Raw genomic sequence first — 16,668 nt, forward strand, 5'->3', positions numbered from 1 at the left:
GGCCATTTCAACTCCTAGATAAACACATAGACGGGAGCAGCGTGGCACACTGGTTAAGGTCTTTGCCTTTGGAGCGAGAGGTCCCGGGTTCGATTCCCCGCAGGACCTTAAAAAATCTCCGCTCTCCCCGTGGTTCATCTGGTTATGGCGGGGCAGATGATCCATGATGAAAGACCTCGTTTACAGGTGGTTCCGATCAGGTTAACGCCCGATTGTCGGTTACACTTGCCTGTCCTGTAAAAAAATACCCCGACCAGCTATCTAAGGCGACCCCCTTCGTTCACCAGGTCACTTGTGCCTGGCCGAAGTTTGGTCATTGTTATCTCCTAGATTTCAGCTGTTAATGCCTAGATATGCCCGACATAAAATAGACGTCAATTCTTGTTACTCTTGTTGAAAATACTAATCTATACGTGTCTATACTATTTATCATACAGTCGTTACTTGTCCAGCAATACCAGCAGAAATCAATGTTATAAGACTGGGTTGCTTGCCACCACCCACAGCATCAACCTACGGAACTATGTGCTATTGGTATTGCCCACCAGGATATAATGCTATAGGAACTCCTACGTCTCAATGTCAAATGGATGGAACCTGGAGCTCAAATGATTTCTCCTGCCAAGGTCAGCTTGATAGTATTTTGCTTATGTCAATTTGACTCATGCGATCTAAAACGGACAGATTAGTAGTATATTTAATTTAAATTTTTAAATCAACTGGGCGGGATCTGGGGTACCTTATAACACACATCAACTAAACTTGGGACACACATATAGCTGTTTTTTATTTATCTTGCAATATACGATGGGACAATATCTTGCCATTAATCAGTCACGTCATTGGGTTTAATATCCTGTTCCAGAAAATTGCACTTCCGTTGAAGATTTCAACATTGCAATGTATATGAAACATTATATTTTCTCAATAGAGATGTTGTGTCCCGCTCTAACTCTATCTTCTGATATGGAAGTGTACCCGGTCGGTTGCCAAACAGCAGTATCTAATGCGGGTGAAAGTTGTGTTATTAGTTGCCCACGAACTGGCTATCGCATATATCCATATGCAGCGGAGGAAGTATATTGCACATCATCTGGTCAATGGTCAAGGAATGTCAACAATATCCAGTGTGAAGGTAAACAGTTTATTTCTTTCAAAAGTATTTCCCTTTATTCTAGAACAAGTTCTTCGTTCTTCTTCTTCTCCTTCTTTTTTTCTTCTTCTTCTTTCTTTTTCTTTCTTCTTCTTCATCTTCTGACAATTACTTGTAGTAAGTGGGTCATTATAGCCAAAATAATGCTTTGGTCGATTTTGACCATTATTATATTTTAAAATATTGGATCAAACACATAATAATGATAAAACTGGATGCTTTACACCCAATATTTTTTTCATGTGCGTAAATGTCACATGACCAACTCGAGGTCAAAGTCATCTGAAGTTCATGGGGAACTTTATGGCATAAATGTGATGATACATTTTGTAATTAATGAAACAACACATAATTGGTACAAACAAGCAATTTCCATTCATAACAAACGGTAGCATAACAATATATTATTGTTTGATCTCGCACAGATTTTGAAAGACCAAGTTTTACTACATGTCCTTCGACTCAGATAATATATGCTGAACGCGGCCACCTATTGGCAATGGTTACATGGGATGTGGCTGCCGAAGATAACTCTGGTGAAACCCCTACCATTAGTTGTGTTCCGGATCAAGGTGGTTACAACGAAGAGGGAAATTATTACGTTATCTGTACAGCACTAGACGCAGTAGGAAATGAGGCATTTTGCGCGTTCCTTGTATCAGTAAGAGGTAAGAGGGAAATTATTACGTTATCTGTACGGCACTAGACGCAGTAGGAAATGAGGCATTTTGTGCGTTCCTTGTATCAGTAAGAGGTAAGAGGGAAATTATTACGTTATCTGTACAGCACTAGACGCAGTAGGAAATGAGGCATTTTGTGCGTTCCTTGTATCAGTAAGAGGTAAGAGGGAAATTATTACGTTATCTGTAACGGCACTAGACGCAGTAGGAAATGAGGCATTTTGTGCGTTCCTTGTATCAGTAAGAGGTAAGAGGGAAATTATTACGTTATCTGTACGGCACTACACGGAGTAGGAAAAGAGGCATTTTGAGCGTTCCTTGTATCAGTAAGAGGTAAGAGGAAATTATTACGTTATCTGTGCGGCATTAGACGCAGTAGGAAATGAGGCATTTTGTGCGTTCCTTGTATCAGTAAGAGGTAAGAGGGAAATTATTACGTTATCTGTACGGCACTAGACGCAGTAGGAAATGAGGCATTTTGTGCGTTCCTTGTATCAGTAAGAGGTAAGAGGGAAATTATTACGTTATCTGTACGGCATTAGACGCAGTAGGAAATGAGGCATTTTGTGCGTTCCTTGTATCAGTAAGAGGTAAGAGGGAAATTATTACGTTATCTGTACGGCATTAGACGCAGTAGGAAATGAGGCATTTTGTGCGTTCCTTGTATCAGTAAGAGGTAAGAGGAAATTATTACGTTATCTGTAACGGCATTAGACGCAGTAGGAAATGAGGCATTTTGTGCGTTCCTTGTATCAGTAAGAGGTAAGAGGAAATTATTACGTTATCTGTACGGCATTAGGCGAGTAGGAAATGAGGCATTTTGTGCGTTCCTTGTATCAGTAAGAGGTAAGAGGGAAATCATTACGTTATCTGTACGGCACTAGACGCAGTAGGAAATGAGGCATTTTGTGCGTTCCTTGTATCAGTAAGAGGTAAGAGGGAAATTATTACGTTATCTGTACGGCATTAGACGCAGTAGGAAATGAGGCATTTTGTGCGTTCCTTGTATCAGTAAGAGGTAAGAGGGAAATCATTACGTTATCTGTACGGCACTAGACGCAGTAGGAAATGAGGCATTTTGCGCGTTCCTTGTATCAGTAAGAGGTAAATAAGATACCCATCTCCCATTTTTGACAGTTTGATCTCCCGGGTTCGATCTATCCAATTATCAATTAATCTAGGAATATTATATTGTAAATAAATTAAACTTTTACTTTGCTGCATTAGTTATGTATATAGCTGCCGCCAACATCTCTGTTACCTTATGTGTCAGGATAATATTGAAATTACCCATGATTATACTCTTAAATCTCGGCTACAAATGAATAAAAAGTTATTAAAGTTAATACAGATTTGATATGTCGCAAACGGTTAAAAACTGAAGCGAAAAGTTTAGTAAGCATCATATTGTAGCTTTGGATAATCTCCATAAAAATGTTTGTAAGATGCATTTCGTTTCGTAATTACGTCCTTATTTTAAGCAAAGGGTGCATCTTGACGTGAAAATGAGATGAACAATTTGTTAGTAACCTAAGTTGTATATATTTACAAAATAAAAAATGTGCATAAGACTTATTTGATTTTAACTTCTGACCCAATTAATACGACTTGATCAAAGTCAACAACCTATGGAAAAGAGTCGATATGAAAACTACTGAACATGTGTCGGTTTTGTTGGGCAAAAAACACGCTACCCAGTAAAACTGTACTACCTGCAAGCATTAGATATTAATTAAATTATTTGAACAAGAATAAAGCAATTTATAATAATTTTCAGGGATAGGTCTGTAATGATTTCCACAGAGATGTGGTCTACCATTTTAAATCAAAATTAGCCTTTCTTTTCACACCGTTTCCGACGTACCAAATCTTTAACCAACACATCGTAACAACCAAAAATCAGATTTTCATCAAGTAAGTTTTATTTTGTAGCCAAGATTTAGGAGTATAAAATCACAAGTAATTTCAACTTCCTGGAACTTTAAATACGATAACAGAGATATGACGATGTGGAGGTTGAACATTTTGAATGACCCTCGCAGATCAATCGTGACCCGGGAATCATGATAGCAGAGGAAAAAAGATCCTGGCTCGATTAGGTCTTATTGAGAACTTAAAATATCTTACGCATTGGTGCTTCCTTTTGTTTACCTATTCAAAATCACTTTCCTGTCACGAAATTCTGAATAAGTAGACGGGCGTACATACATCTAGACATGAACAAATTATAGCAAGATCTCAAATATGAAGTTCAAGGCATACCTCATTTTGACTGATTTGAATTCTTTAGTTCACAGGTGTTTACATCTAAGTCCACCACTATTTGGGATAACACAAGCTCAATATGGCCAATGTAGTAATTATCATGGAAGCCAGTGTCACACAAGTTGTACATCAGGGTATATTTTACATGGGAATAGTATTGCTACTTGTGAACGTGATGACGTCACACAGCAGATGTATTGGGATCAAGGCGCAGATCCGCCTACCTGCCAATGTAAGAATCCGCATAATTACTGTTGTCATTTTGTGTTCTAAAATAATCCGCATAATTACTGTTGTCATTTTGTGTTCTAAACTAGTCCGGATAATTACTGTTGTCATTTTGTGTTCTAAACTAATCCGGATAATTACTGTTGTCATTTTGTGTTCTAAACTAATCCGGATTACTGTTGTCATTTTGTGTTCTAAACTAATCCGGATTACTGTTGTCATTTTGTGTTCTAAACTAATCCGGATTACTGTTGACATTTTCTATTCTAAACTAATTTAACCTTTTGTGTGTAATTCATCAAAATAGTAGATTTGTATTATCTTCTAAATGAAATAATAAAGAAATAGTTAGACTTGTTATCGTCCATTATTAATCAATTCATTTCTAAAGATCCAACGTGCAGTCCACTTCCAGACCTGATGTCAGGGAACCATGGCGGTATTTCTCCGGCATCTTGCCACTCTTCATCTTCTCAACTTACTCCAGGAACGACTTGTCATTTGTACTGTGAAAACGGGTTTGTTCTGCGAAATGTTTCATTTTCACGAATAACTTGCCAATCGGATGGAACTTGGGACACCAATATCCAGGATATTTCGCCATATTGTCAAGGTACATACATATTATTCGTATGTTCATGCGTTACGTATTTTCAACTCATTCTGTTCTTGATTTCAGACCTGTCGTCGTCTTCTCATACATCAAATGGAAGTATAAAACATATGTATAACTATAGTACCATTGACCATCTACTGACAAAACATTCATTAGCCTAACAAATAAAATAAGGGTCTGATTTTTTTACCCATTTTCTTTTCATTCTGTTCACATCATCTTCTTACAGACACGACAATGCCTCAACTGCGATCATGTCCTGGTATACAAAACATCGAAATGAACGAAACCACATCCTTGGCCAAAGCGACGTTTGAAATGCCACGAGCTACCGATAACTCACTGGTGCCGCTCACCGTCATAAGGTCACCGTCAGATATAAACTCACCTTATTATTTTGCACAAGATACGTTGATGAATTACACGTTTTGCGATGCTGCAAATCTCTGCGTAAGCTGCACATTTAACGTTTCTGTTATAGGTAAGACAATGTGGCTTGTTCTATAGAAAAAAAGGATTGCAGATACAATTTCAACTTTTCTGACAATAAGACGGGGAAACCTTCTGACCATAATAAGTCTTCGATGTTTACTTTGTTTAGCCTGTAACTGTCGATCGTCCTTTAAGATGAGTAAAATTGGATACGGCCCTTTATTTTGATTTATTGCTATATATAACGAGATTATGCATCAGTGAATTGAATATTGTTGGCAAAAGTGAAAATTGGGTTTTTTTAAACCTGCTTGCAAATTAAATCTCCTAGCGTCATTTATTGTGATTACCAAAAGATTCACATTCTATATTGATTCTTCATTTTGATTCATTGGAATTTATTTTAAAGAGCAAAATATGTATAATACCCACGTGACTAGCAGGGCCATCTGCATTACATCTTCCAGATAGGAAGTCTGGTAAAGTGACCTTTGGCACAACGGATGGTCTTTCTGACAAGAAAAACGTGTTATTTTTGTAAACTTTGATTATTATGTATTCCAAGCTCATAACCAAGTTAACAGTTTGTACAATCTTAACCATACATACGTTTATCAACTTATCAGTGAATAGGCCACCAACAGTATCTTCGTGTCCATCTGACATCAATTTAACTGGCAGTTTTGCGAATGATATTACCTGGCAAACACCAGACTTTCGGCATCCGATTACTAATGCAGTGGTTCCATCAATTTGCAGTCGACACCCCCTTCAAATTTCACCGTGGCAGGTCAACCATTCAATGTATGGCATATCTTCCAGGGAGTACGGAAACATCTGTGTGTAGTTTTGCCGTTACTGTTGAACGTAAGAAAATTGTTTTCAATCTTAAAATAGCTTAAGTATCATCATGATCATTGCTTAATAAATACGTTAAAGGAAATCTGTACCATAAACTAATCAATGGCTAATATAGTTATATACCCCTAAATTAAACATACCAGCCGGTCTATATGAATTTCAGAATATTCCTAACAAAGAAAAAGCACTTTTAATCCTTCGTTTCTGCGATTCATGGAAGCCGCCATGATAGCTGCTGCTGCCACAAACGGTAGTGTAACCTTTCACACAGACCCGCGGCGAGCGTGTGTTGCTATGGCATTCGCGACCCCACAGCGAATTTTGGTTTTAGTGCTGTTTTTAATTTTCGTTCTCAAAAGACATTGTTGATCATAAATATTACTTAAAATATTTTTTTTTTTTATGTTCTTCTGTAGTTTTATGGGTAAAAATGGTCGCGTTTTCTTTTGAACGAATGTTGAATCTGAACTTTGGTAGTATTCGCTTCGTGTCACCAAAGTTCATGAGGGACGAGGCTGGTGGCACGGATTTCGCTGGTTTCAAAATCGGGGTACCGTTACAGCGTAATAAAATACATCGGGTATCAATATGGCCGCCACCATGGATTACAAAGTGATCGCTGATTGTCGTAAGGAATTAAGAATTTCTCCTTTATTTGGACGTATATAAGCTTGGGACGTTCACTGTTTGTCGTTTTTATTATTACTGCAACTATATAGCCATTGATTAGTTTATGGTACAGATTTCCTTTAAGAAAAGTTACTATTCGCGAGCATGGAACACGATATCTCGGTCTGAATTACCATGTTTACCATAATAGTGAAGGTTCCTAATTTGTTTACACACCTTGTAAAGTATATTGAATACCAACATAGACTTGTTTGATACTGAAATTTGATTCATTTGGATTTTGCAGCTGCAGCTTGTGAACCATTGCATCAACCTAACAACGGTGCATTTGCTTGTGACTCGTCGTCAGTTGGAGAGTTTTGCTACATGACGTGCACAGATGGTTACGATGTTCCAAATCAGGTGTCTCATCTTTTCCAATATGGAACACCGTATTTATGCCGAGAAGCCATTTGGTCAATTGGAGGAGTTATGGTTACGGATAACAATGCGGTTCCAGACTGCGAACGTAAGAAAATATTCTTTTAAATTATTGTAGCCTACTTATTAAAACATAACACATTTGATGGTAAGACTGTAATGATAAACAAAGCGGATCATAGATTTATATGTCATGTGGATTTGGAAATAAGTGATGTTTTGTTTGTATCGCCACCCCAACCCATTTTCCGAAAAAGATTTGACCATTTCTGTATACCTTTCTGTAAATCTTGATGTGAGCACTTCATAAGGTAATATTGATCCATCTATGCTATGCTTATGCTAATAATGTTTTATGATAATAATGCATAGATTATGGCCTTCCTGTTGCTATAACCAGAATTCAAAACTCAAATTTTGTCAACATATCATGTATTTATTCTCAGGAAATAGAGGGCCACCTAGATACAACTTGCCTGGAGAAATTTACTATTACTCAAACATTGACTGCACAAATCCAGCAGTAGTAGATGCCATAAGAAATGCCTTTCTTGAATTGATTCTTGGTTCGATGTTTGCGACTGATTATTGTGAAAATGCAATAGAATGCAATGTCAGAGACGTCAACGTCATGTGTGGACCAATAGACAGTACCAGACGCAGACGCGATACCAGCAAGGGTAGCTTTACTGGAACTAAGTTTCAAGACAAATTTAAAGAACAAGTTGTTTATAAAAACAAAACAAAATATCAAGAACTAGTTGATCATGCCTACGAGACCATACAGAGATGGATGAACGAGGGCAAAGTTCCAAAACCCGAAGAACATAAACATCACTTGCCATGGGACGACAAACCAACACCAGGTGCAAGAAAGCAGCACTTGAAAAGATTCAGTAAAAGGAGCACCAACATGCCTTTCGTAGTGACAATATCATTTACCGTTGAGAGAACCTTTAATCCAGCTATGAATGCCGATCTTGTAGATGAGTCGTGGGATGCTGTGGACGAATTTGATGACCTTATGGATGGTCTTTACGGCTTGGCAAGAAGTGGAACATTAGTTCCTGATGTACCGGGATTAACATTGACGTCAAGACTTGATGATGGTTTTCCAATGTACTACTGGGAAATTGCACCAGAATGTGAGCTGGGCTATGTGCTTGCAGGTCGATCCTATTTATGCTGTAGGTATCTAATTGCATAAAACCTATATAAAATATTTATTTATTTATATTTATTTATTTATTTATTTATTACATTTGGCAAAAAGCACAGGCAATACCCAAAGAGCACAAAATTAAAGGGAAGCCCTGCATACAAAGCGAACAAAAATAAACTGAGAAACAAAAACAAGATAAAAAAGACAACTATTGGAGGGCTTTAACTGCGGCCTTGAAAGCGGACAAGGTGGGACAACAGACAACATTTTCTGGTATCTCATTATAGGACTAATTTGCTACCTGCAAATTTACCTTACAAAAACCACGTAACATACCTTCAAAACATTATTTCGAGTCGTGAAATATTTATAGTTTGAAGGAATATCAGTACATTATTTGTGCGTAAAATTGAAAGTTGACGTCTTCATTTATAAGTTATAGTGTCTGAATATTTACTATTCTCAGTTTTCGGACGATTAACATGTCTTTGTAGTTTAGTATTAGTTTTGTAACTATTCGTTTATATAAGATTATAAAAATAAATGACGTTTACATATTTCAGCACCTTGTTTCCGGGGGACATATTCCGTGGGTGGAGAATGTCAAGCTTGCCCAATCGGAACCTATCAAGATGAAATAGGCCAAGCTTTATGCAAGTCATGTCCGAATGGACAGTCAACTTCACAAATCGGATCAAAAGGTCTCGACAGCTGTAAAGGTGAATATCTTATGTAATATATTGTGCATAAGACATGTTTATTTTTTTTTCGTAAAATTAGTTGACAATAAAATATATATCAAATAGATACTATTTAAATAACTATTTCAACACCGCATATCTATCATATGGATCATCTCGCCGATGAATTTTGGATGGTCTGAAGTAACTTGTTATCATTTATTTTTTACTGGCCAAATATTGTTTAGAACCTTTTTAAAAATTGCTCACAATGACTGCTCTTTGTTTCTTTAAATCTTCATACGACAAAAAGACACGTGTTTGCCGGGTCAAAGTTCTGAAACAGGGTTCGCACCGTGTGCAGTGTGTCCACGAGGTTTCTATCAACCAGGTACTGCTGCTACCGACTGTATCGCATGCCCCGATGGGCAAATTACTGAACAGGTTGCTACTCGCTTTCTATCTGACTGCAAAGGCAAGTACATTTTACCATTGGGCAGGGTGAGTCAAAACATGTGCAATAGGACAAAGAAGCCATCTTTATTTTAGAACCAGGTGAATTTTAGGTGTACAAACATTACATAAATTATACATTCATTAGTGACCTTGTGTGAACAAATGAAGTAATTAGCATTTACCGTTCTGTTTTTATGACACATTTTACAGCGATAGCCAATTTTAATGTCAGCACACTCTATGCAACTGCCATTTTTCTTTATCTCATTGGCACTGAAGTAGAATGGAACACCCAAAGTGTTATTGCCCCTGGTCTGGTTTATGTAGAAAAACCATTATTACCAGGGTTTTCAAAATGTGAGAGAGGAAATGCGTGCAAATTGAATTGGAATGAATTACAAAATATCTAGTAAGTTTGAAATATTGGGCATGAAAAAATGGAGTTGGTGGTGGATGAGGTATGAAGGACTTAAGTAATGTTAGAAAGTTTGTTTGAACCAAAAAAGGAATTGAAAGAACGCGAAAATCAACCTTGATTTAATTTAAAGTCAGTTTCAGATCTGGTGTCTTTATTGCCCATTATTTGCTCTCGTTCAAATTACATGGTGCCTCGTGGACAAAAAAAAGGAGAAAAATTAGGTATCGCAGTAAAAAGACTCATAACTACTAAGTATTAAGCGGTAGTTGTGATGCACTTCATTTTGTCACAAAATGTGACTATTGAGTGTGGCTTAAGAAGACGGGTCAAACTTGGTTCTCACGTAAATGTCGAGTCTGCGCGCTATTGCACTTTTCTTGACTCGCCCTGTATGTAGGTTATGATATTGGTGAATACAAATAAGAAATACTTGTTTACTGATCTAGCTTGATCAATTGGCGTATACATCAATTGATATGTTTACCCGTACCAAATAAAAAATGCAGTTTTGTTGTCCGGCCGTTGTTTCTTAGACACAACGTCTTATCTGGACCTACAGCGTTATCGGTGCCCGATAGGTACCGATAGCTCTTTTTTATCGTACCCTGAACATTAGTGTATAGTGCTTCCGGTTTTTACTGAAATGAAAAATAATACTGCTATGCAAATGTTAATTATGAAGCTTGATACAATAATCACCAGTGTATGATAGAGAGAGTCATCGGTATTTAGCCGGGCAACGATATCGCTATAGGACAAAATTGGATGTGGTGCCTTATTGGTTTTTGTAGTTATGTGTAAGTGATATGACATTTTTCAACTTATTTTACTTCTATTCAGCTTTATGTTCTCCTGGTTTATCATCGAGTTCTGGATTAATCCCATGTACACCATGTGCGCGTCATCATTACCAGCCTGCAACCGGCCAAACAGTCTGCATACAGTGTGTAGATAACAAGATCACCCTAGACATCGGGGCTGATAACCAAAATCTGTGTATTGGTAATTCAACTCCTTGCTTTCCATACTACTTTATATTATATTTAATTTCAAATGAGTTTTTAAAAAGGGTCTTGGTCCTTGAACATAGTTCGAAGATGGGAAAATAATTAACTTACGTATTATTGAATTCTTCCTAGTTTAAAAATATAGTTACCAAAAATCCATTGCTTCACTTCAGAAAGGTTAAAACTATTATACTCGTTTAATGTTTGTGCATTATCTATTATTTGTGGGATAGGAAGGTATATATGCCTATTCCAATACGTTTATTCTTACAGAATTATTACAGAATGTTGTTTCGGCTACGTTTGAATATGCCTAGCCGTTGGGGGGGGGCGTATGTTATATGTTGCCACGAACAGCTCGCATGTTGTAACACTTCAATTTCTTTCCTCAGAAAACACCTTGTGTGCGGACTTGTCACCATGTCTCAATGGCGCATCGTGTCATAGATCATCCAACTCGGAGGGATACGTTTGTGACTGTTTACCCGGTTATACGGGCAACCATTGTCAGATTGATATCGATGAATGTGAAAGCAATCCATGTGTTAATGGTTTGTGTTATCAGGGCGTGAATAGCTTCCTTTGCTCATGCTCAAATGGGTATGAAGGTGTGTAATTGTTGCATTATGTAATAGTAATGTATACATAATTATAGTTAATAATAACAAGAAGAATCTTTATTACTCAAATAATTAGAGGTCTCTGTGTGTCTGTCGTAGTCAAACGTTCATGATGTACACTAGTAGTAATAATAATGATAATGATATAATACGTATAATAATAATGTTATAATGTTGTTGTTGTTGTTGTTATTATTATTATTACTATTACCATCATTATTATTATTAATAAGAATAATAATCACTACTACTATGACTAATAATAATGGTTATAATTATAATAAAACTATAACTAGTAAATTTAGTACATCATTTTAGTTGGTGTAGGTAAAAGTTGATTCTGCAATGCATCGCTTAACATATATCAACAAAAGTTTAGAAAGTGGAGGAATTTTTTTTCCAAAGATAAAAAAATTATTCATTGCAGTATTACGTATTGTATAGTTTTTAACAAGCAGCAACTGCTTTGATGCACTGTAGTTAGTATAGACTTTTCATAGACTTCTTCGTGACGTTATTAATGAAGACGTTATGTCATTTACCATTACAGGTACTGATTGTTCTATTGACACGGATGAGTGCCTCTCTCGACCATGTGCTAACAATGCGACATGCAGCACAAATACCCCAGGCTCTTTCATGTGTACATGCAAGGAGGGTTTTACAGGCATTCTTTGCGAGACTGACATAGACGATTGTTATATCAACCCCTGCGAAAACGGTGGTACCTGTGTTGACCATACTGGATTTTATGAATGTTCATGTTCAGCAGGCTATAGAGGTCCTACTTGCAATGAAGATGTTAATGAATGCTTATCCGATCCATGTCTTCATGATGGTAGTTGTCATAACTTTCTAGGGGCTTTTATTTGCTTATGCTCAACCGGTTACAGCGGTCAACTATGTGATATCGATATTGACCTTTGTGTAGGTAATCCATGTTCGGCTGGTGCAACCTGTCTTGATCTAGAAACATCGTATAAATGTATATGCCCGCCGGATAAGACTGGGGCGAAGTGTGAAACACAAATAAATCCATGCGACAGTTCACCATGTATGAACCAGGGCATTTGCGTGGTGGAAGAGAATCATCAAAGAGGAACAAGGATTAACATCATTACATTTAGGTGTAATTGTTCACCCGGCTATGAAGGTGAAAGATGTGAAATCGATATTAACGAGTGTGAATCGAACCCATGTAGCAACGGTGGTACATGTGATGATCGTATTAACAGCTATTTGTGCAGATGTCCAGATGGATATGAAGGTAAGCAGCAAATCAGTAATCTCGAAGTGTTTAATATCACCAAATAAATGCTTGGCAAAAGTATAAATCGTCTTTGTGGTTTAGTAAATGCTTACATCGTTTATTTTGAATTCATATGCAGGTTCCAATTGTGAGACACCCTCTAATCCATGCGACTCAGGCCCATGTATAAACGGGGGAACATGTTCTCAAGAAAATCAAGATTTCACTTGTGCTTGTCCAAATGGTAGTATCGGGCCTCGATGCGAAACGAAGGTTCCCATTTGTCACCGGGATACATGCATGAATGGAGGTATATGTTCATCGGATACAGAGACCCACGAATTGCTTTGTGCATGCCCTCCCGGATATACTGGTAAGCAAGTGAACACTACATTATTTTGAAACATTATCATGTTGCTTTATATAGAAACAGTAGGCTTCAGTCTATAAGCGGAATCTAGATTTTAAACACAATGCTGTTTTGTATTGCCTTCCAATGACAAATTATCCAAAACGGTTAATGAAGGATGATCCAATTTCATCACGTACTAATTTTACACCTTGATCAAATTACCTTGAACTCCCATCCTCAGTTATATATGGAGCTTTATGGCGATATTTAAAGAACGTTTGACTGAAAATGGATACTATGTGTTTAATAAATGGGTTAACCCACTTTTGAAACATATTATCGTCCAAGGTAAAAACAAACACCTGTCAGTCCTTATACAGGCTTTCTACTGATTCCAAAATGTAGGGGAGGGGGTTTTGATTGGACCATTCTCGTTTAGATTATTCCCTATTTTAATTATTGTTTAAGGTGCAACATGCAATATCAACATTGACGAGTGTCACTCAACCCCGTGCAACAACGGAGGCACCTGTTATGACGGCATCAATGAATTCACCTGTACATGTGCACAAGGTTTCACGGGTGAAACGTGTACAACCAATATCAATGACTGTGACGGTATCGTCTGTCAAAATCATGGAACGTGCGTAGATAAAGTGGATGGCTATGAATGTTTGTGCGCTCCAGGATTTGAAGGATCACTCTGCGAAATTGATACCGACGATTGTACAGAAGATATATGTGGAAATGGTGATTGTGAAGATCGAGTGGATGGCTATGAATGCATGTGCCATGCAGGATTCATAGGAAGAAACTGCAACGAAGACATTAATGAGTGTTCTACTAACCCATGCGGAAATGGAGGGTCATGTATAGATGGAATAGCAAGCTTCGAATGTTCATGTGCTCCTGGTTGGCAAGGGGACGTTTGTGAAAAGAGCATTCCTGATTGTGTCAGTGACCCATGCCAAAATGGTGGTACATGTACCGATGCACATCTTGGATACATTTGCACCTGTGCTCCAGGGTATACTGGCCCTCTTTGTTCAATAAACATCAACGAATGTTTGAGTAATCCTTGCCATCGGGATGCTACCTGTATAGACATGGTGAATGGTTTCTTTTGCCGATGTCCTGTGGGTTTCAAGGGGCGTTCATGTCAAATAGATCAAGGTCCTTGCCAGCCAAATCCGTGTTATCATGGTGGAACATGTTCTATACAGAATAATGGCTTTACGTGTTCCTGCATAGCAGGTTATCAAGGGGCGCGTTGTGAAAATAGTGTCATAGACTTCTGCAGTAACCATGGGTGTGTAAATGGTGCCAGGTGTGAAGAACAGGTAAGGATATACAGATTTCGCCTTTACGGCTGCGCTTTATATGTAAGAATATCAAGATTTCTGCATTATAAGGTTTTTTATTTTAATTTGCAATATTAATATTCGGTGTATTCTACAATTGATAACTTGTAGGTGATGGTGATAATGAGTAATCAATCTGAATCAAAAATTGTGCTATGAAAATATTGCATTATTTATTTCTTTATTTTATCTGATCAATTTGTCGCCTTACTTCTCATCATACATACAGGTGTATGGATACATATGCCACTGCCCACTGGGCTATTCTGGAGACTTCTGTCAACAATCTGATAACGTCTGTAATACTTTTCCATGCAGCAATGGGGGTACTTGTCAGCCACCCAACAATGACGGAGATAATGTCTTTTGTCTCTGTCCATCAGGTAAAAGCTTATTATTAAATAGACATTAGGGACCGTTCAATATTTACAGCAGTATGACTTGACTTTTAAGAGGGAATCCCATATTTTTTTGATCTTGAGGGCGAATGTGATTTCTTTACTTAAACCATGACGGGGTACGTTTTAAATGGAGAAATAAGTGGTAGGGGACAGGGGAATTCAAACATTTTGAGAGAGAGAGGGGGGAACGTGAATCTTGTTGTCAAAACTCCCACCCCACCCCTGGCGTAAACATTAAACAGTCCCTTACGTCACATACTTGGGGTATTGAGGATGGTTGGTTGTGGTGGGGCGCGTTGAGGATGTGTGTGTTGCAAGTGTGTCACACAGCATTGCATTTAATTGCGTCCATATGCAAAGTGTGATTCTTTGTGAGTGAGTGAGTTAATAAGTGAGAAAGTGCATATTTTGATGTGCCTCTTCTTGTGGTTATTGTATATACTTGGTGACACGTACTGTCATGTGACGACAGACAATGTTGTCTAACCAGATGTGGTGACAACTTTCATGGCAAGCTCTAAAAGGTGATAAAAACAATGCCTCCAGCTTAAACCTCCAATGACCTCTGTTGGTGGCTAATATGTGATCTTAGATATTATGGATGTCTGCATAACCATCCTTGTATTATTCTTCTACAGGTTTCACAGGTTCTGCTTGCGAAATCAACATTAACGACTGCCTTCCAAACCCGTGTCTACACGGAGGTACTTGCAAGGACGGCATCAACCAGTACACATGCCAATGTAGTTCTGGATTTAGGTATATTCCAAATATCATAGCACACACTTATCCTAAATATGATTACTATTATGTATATATTTTTGTGTTATTGAAGATTATTAATTGGCCATGTAAGATGAGGGCTACATTTTTTGTAAATTTCCTTTATTACAGTGGTCTCAACTGTGCAGAAAATATGAATGAATGCGAGTCCAATGAGTGTCAGAATGGAGCCAATTGCACGGATATTGTTGATGGCTACGTGTGCGTTTGTCCTCATGGATTTGAAGGAGAATTCTGTCAATATGGTAGGATTATTAATGCCCACTGCAACAATAACCATTACTATGTATAGTATGGATTTGATTTGGACGAAATGTAATTGTAAAATACAATATCGGTGTAGGACGGTATTATGTTTGTGTTTACCAATTTTTCCTATTGTTTTTTGCATAATAACAGCGAACAACGACTTTGATTTTGTACTTGAAAATCGCAATCAAAGTGTGGAACTTTTGAACCCGTTTGATGACTCTATATCCTCATTTACTTTGGCGTTTTGGATCAAGGCAACAAGTGCAGAGGGTAACATTTTATCGCATCACCAATTATCTAATGATGGGAACATTAGTACTACAGATATTGCAATCACCAACCCGCAGGATTTGACTGTTGATATTAAAGGGTGAGATGATCGGAGCATTGTCGACATGAACAATAGGCATATTATATGATCTTATAATCAACTATTTCAAAAGAAAACAATTCGTATAACCAAATTTTGGTTGCTCTCTTAAAAGTGTCAATATATGACACGAAAGAAAACATCAAAGTAAAGGTATTCATGGTATTGAAGATATATAGGCATTGCTAATTTTAATTATAGAAGACAACAATATTTGTAGCAGTTATTTATTGAATCTGTACACCACTTCTGAGGAGCTGATCAGTGGCGGC

At 37.5% G+C, this 16,668-nt stretch overlaps 1 protein-coding gene across 1 annotated transcript in view; it reads left to right on the forward strand.

Moving 5' to 3' along the window:
- LOC140154783 (uncharacterized) overlaps positions 1 to 16,668 on the forward strand; it is a 53,658-nt gene that overhangs the window by 28,699 nt on the left and 8,291 nt on the right. Inside the window, exons 20-40 of the mRNA XM_072177350.1 lie at positions 438 to 626; positions 932 to 1,135; positions 1,579 to 1,847; positions 2,859 to 2,937; positions 4,124 to 4,330; positions 4,718 to 4,939; positions 5,172 to 5,423; positions 6,001 to 6,213; positions 7,152 to 7,373; positions 7,732 to 8,472; positions 9,011 to 9,166; positions 9,441 to 9,602; positions 10,842 to 11,003; positions 11,401 to 11,616; positions 12,179 to 12,895; positions 13,017 to 13,250; positions 13,698 to 14,569; positions 14,820 to 14,973; positions 15,630 to 15,750; positions 15,886 to 16,019; positions 16,174 to 16,396. Of these exons, the coding sequence (XP_072033451.1) occupies positions 438 to 626; positions 932 to 1,135; positions 1,579 to 1,847; positions 2,859 to 2,937; positions 4,124 to 4,330; positions 4,718 to 4,939; positions 5,172 to 5,423; positions 6,001 to 6,213; positions 7,152 to 7,373; positions 7,732 to 8,472; positions 9,011 to 9,166; positions 9,441 to 9,602; positions 10,842 to 11,003; positions 11,401 to 11,616; positions 12,179 to 12,895; positions 13,017 to 13,250; positions 13,698 to 14,569; positions 14,820 to 14,973; positions 15,630 to 15,750; positions 15,886 to 16,019; positions 16,174 to 16,396 (5,749 nt within the window). The remainder of the gene's footprint in view (positions 1 to 437; positions 627 to 931; positions 1,136 to 1,578; positions 1,848 to 2,858; positions 2,938 to 4,123; positions 4,331 to 4,717; positions 4,940 to 5,171; positions 5,424 to 6,000; positions 6,214 to 7,151; positions 7,374 to 7,731; positions 8,473 to 9,010; positions 9,167 to 9,440; positions 9,603 to 10,841; positions 11,004 to 11,400; positions 11,617 to 12,178; positions 12,896 to 13,016; positions 13,251 to 13,697; positions 14,570 to 14,819; positions 14,974 to 15,629; positions 15,751 to 15,885; positions 16,020 to 16,173; positions 16,397 to 16,668) is intronic.

The sequence above is a fragment of the Amphiura filiformis genome, chromosome 6, assembly GCF_039555335.1.
Source record: "Amphiura filiformis chromosome 6, Afil_fr2py, whole genome shotgun sequence".
Taxonomy (NCBI): domain Eukaryota; kingdom Metazoa; phylum Echinodermata; class Ophiuroidea; order Amphilepidida; family Amphiuridae; genus Amphiura; species Amphiura filiformis.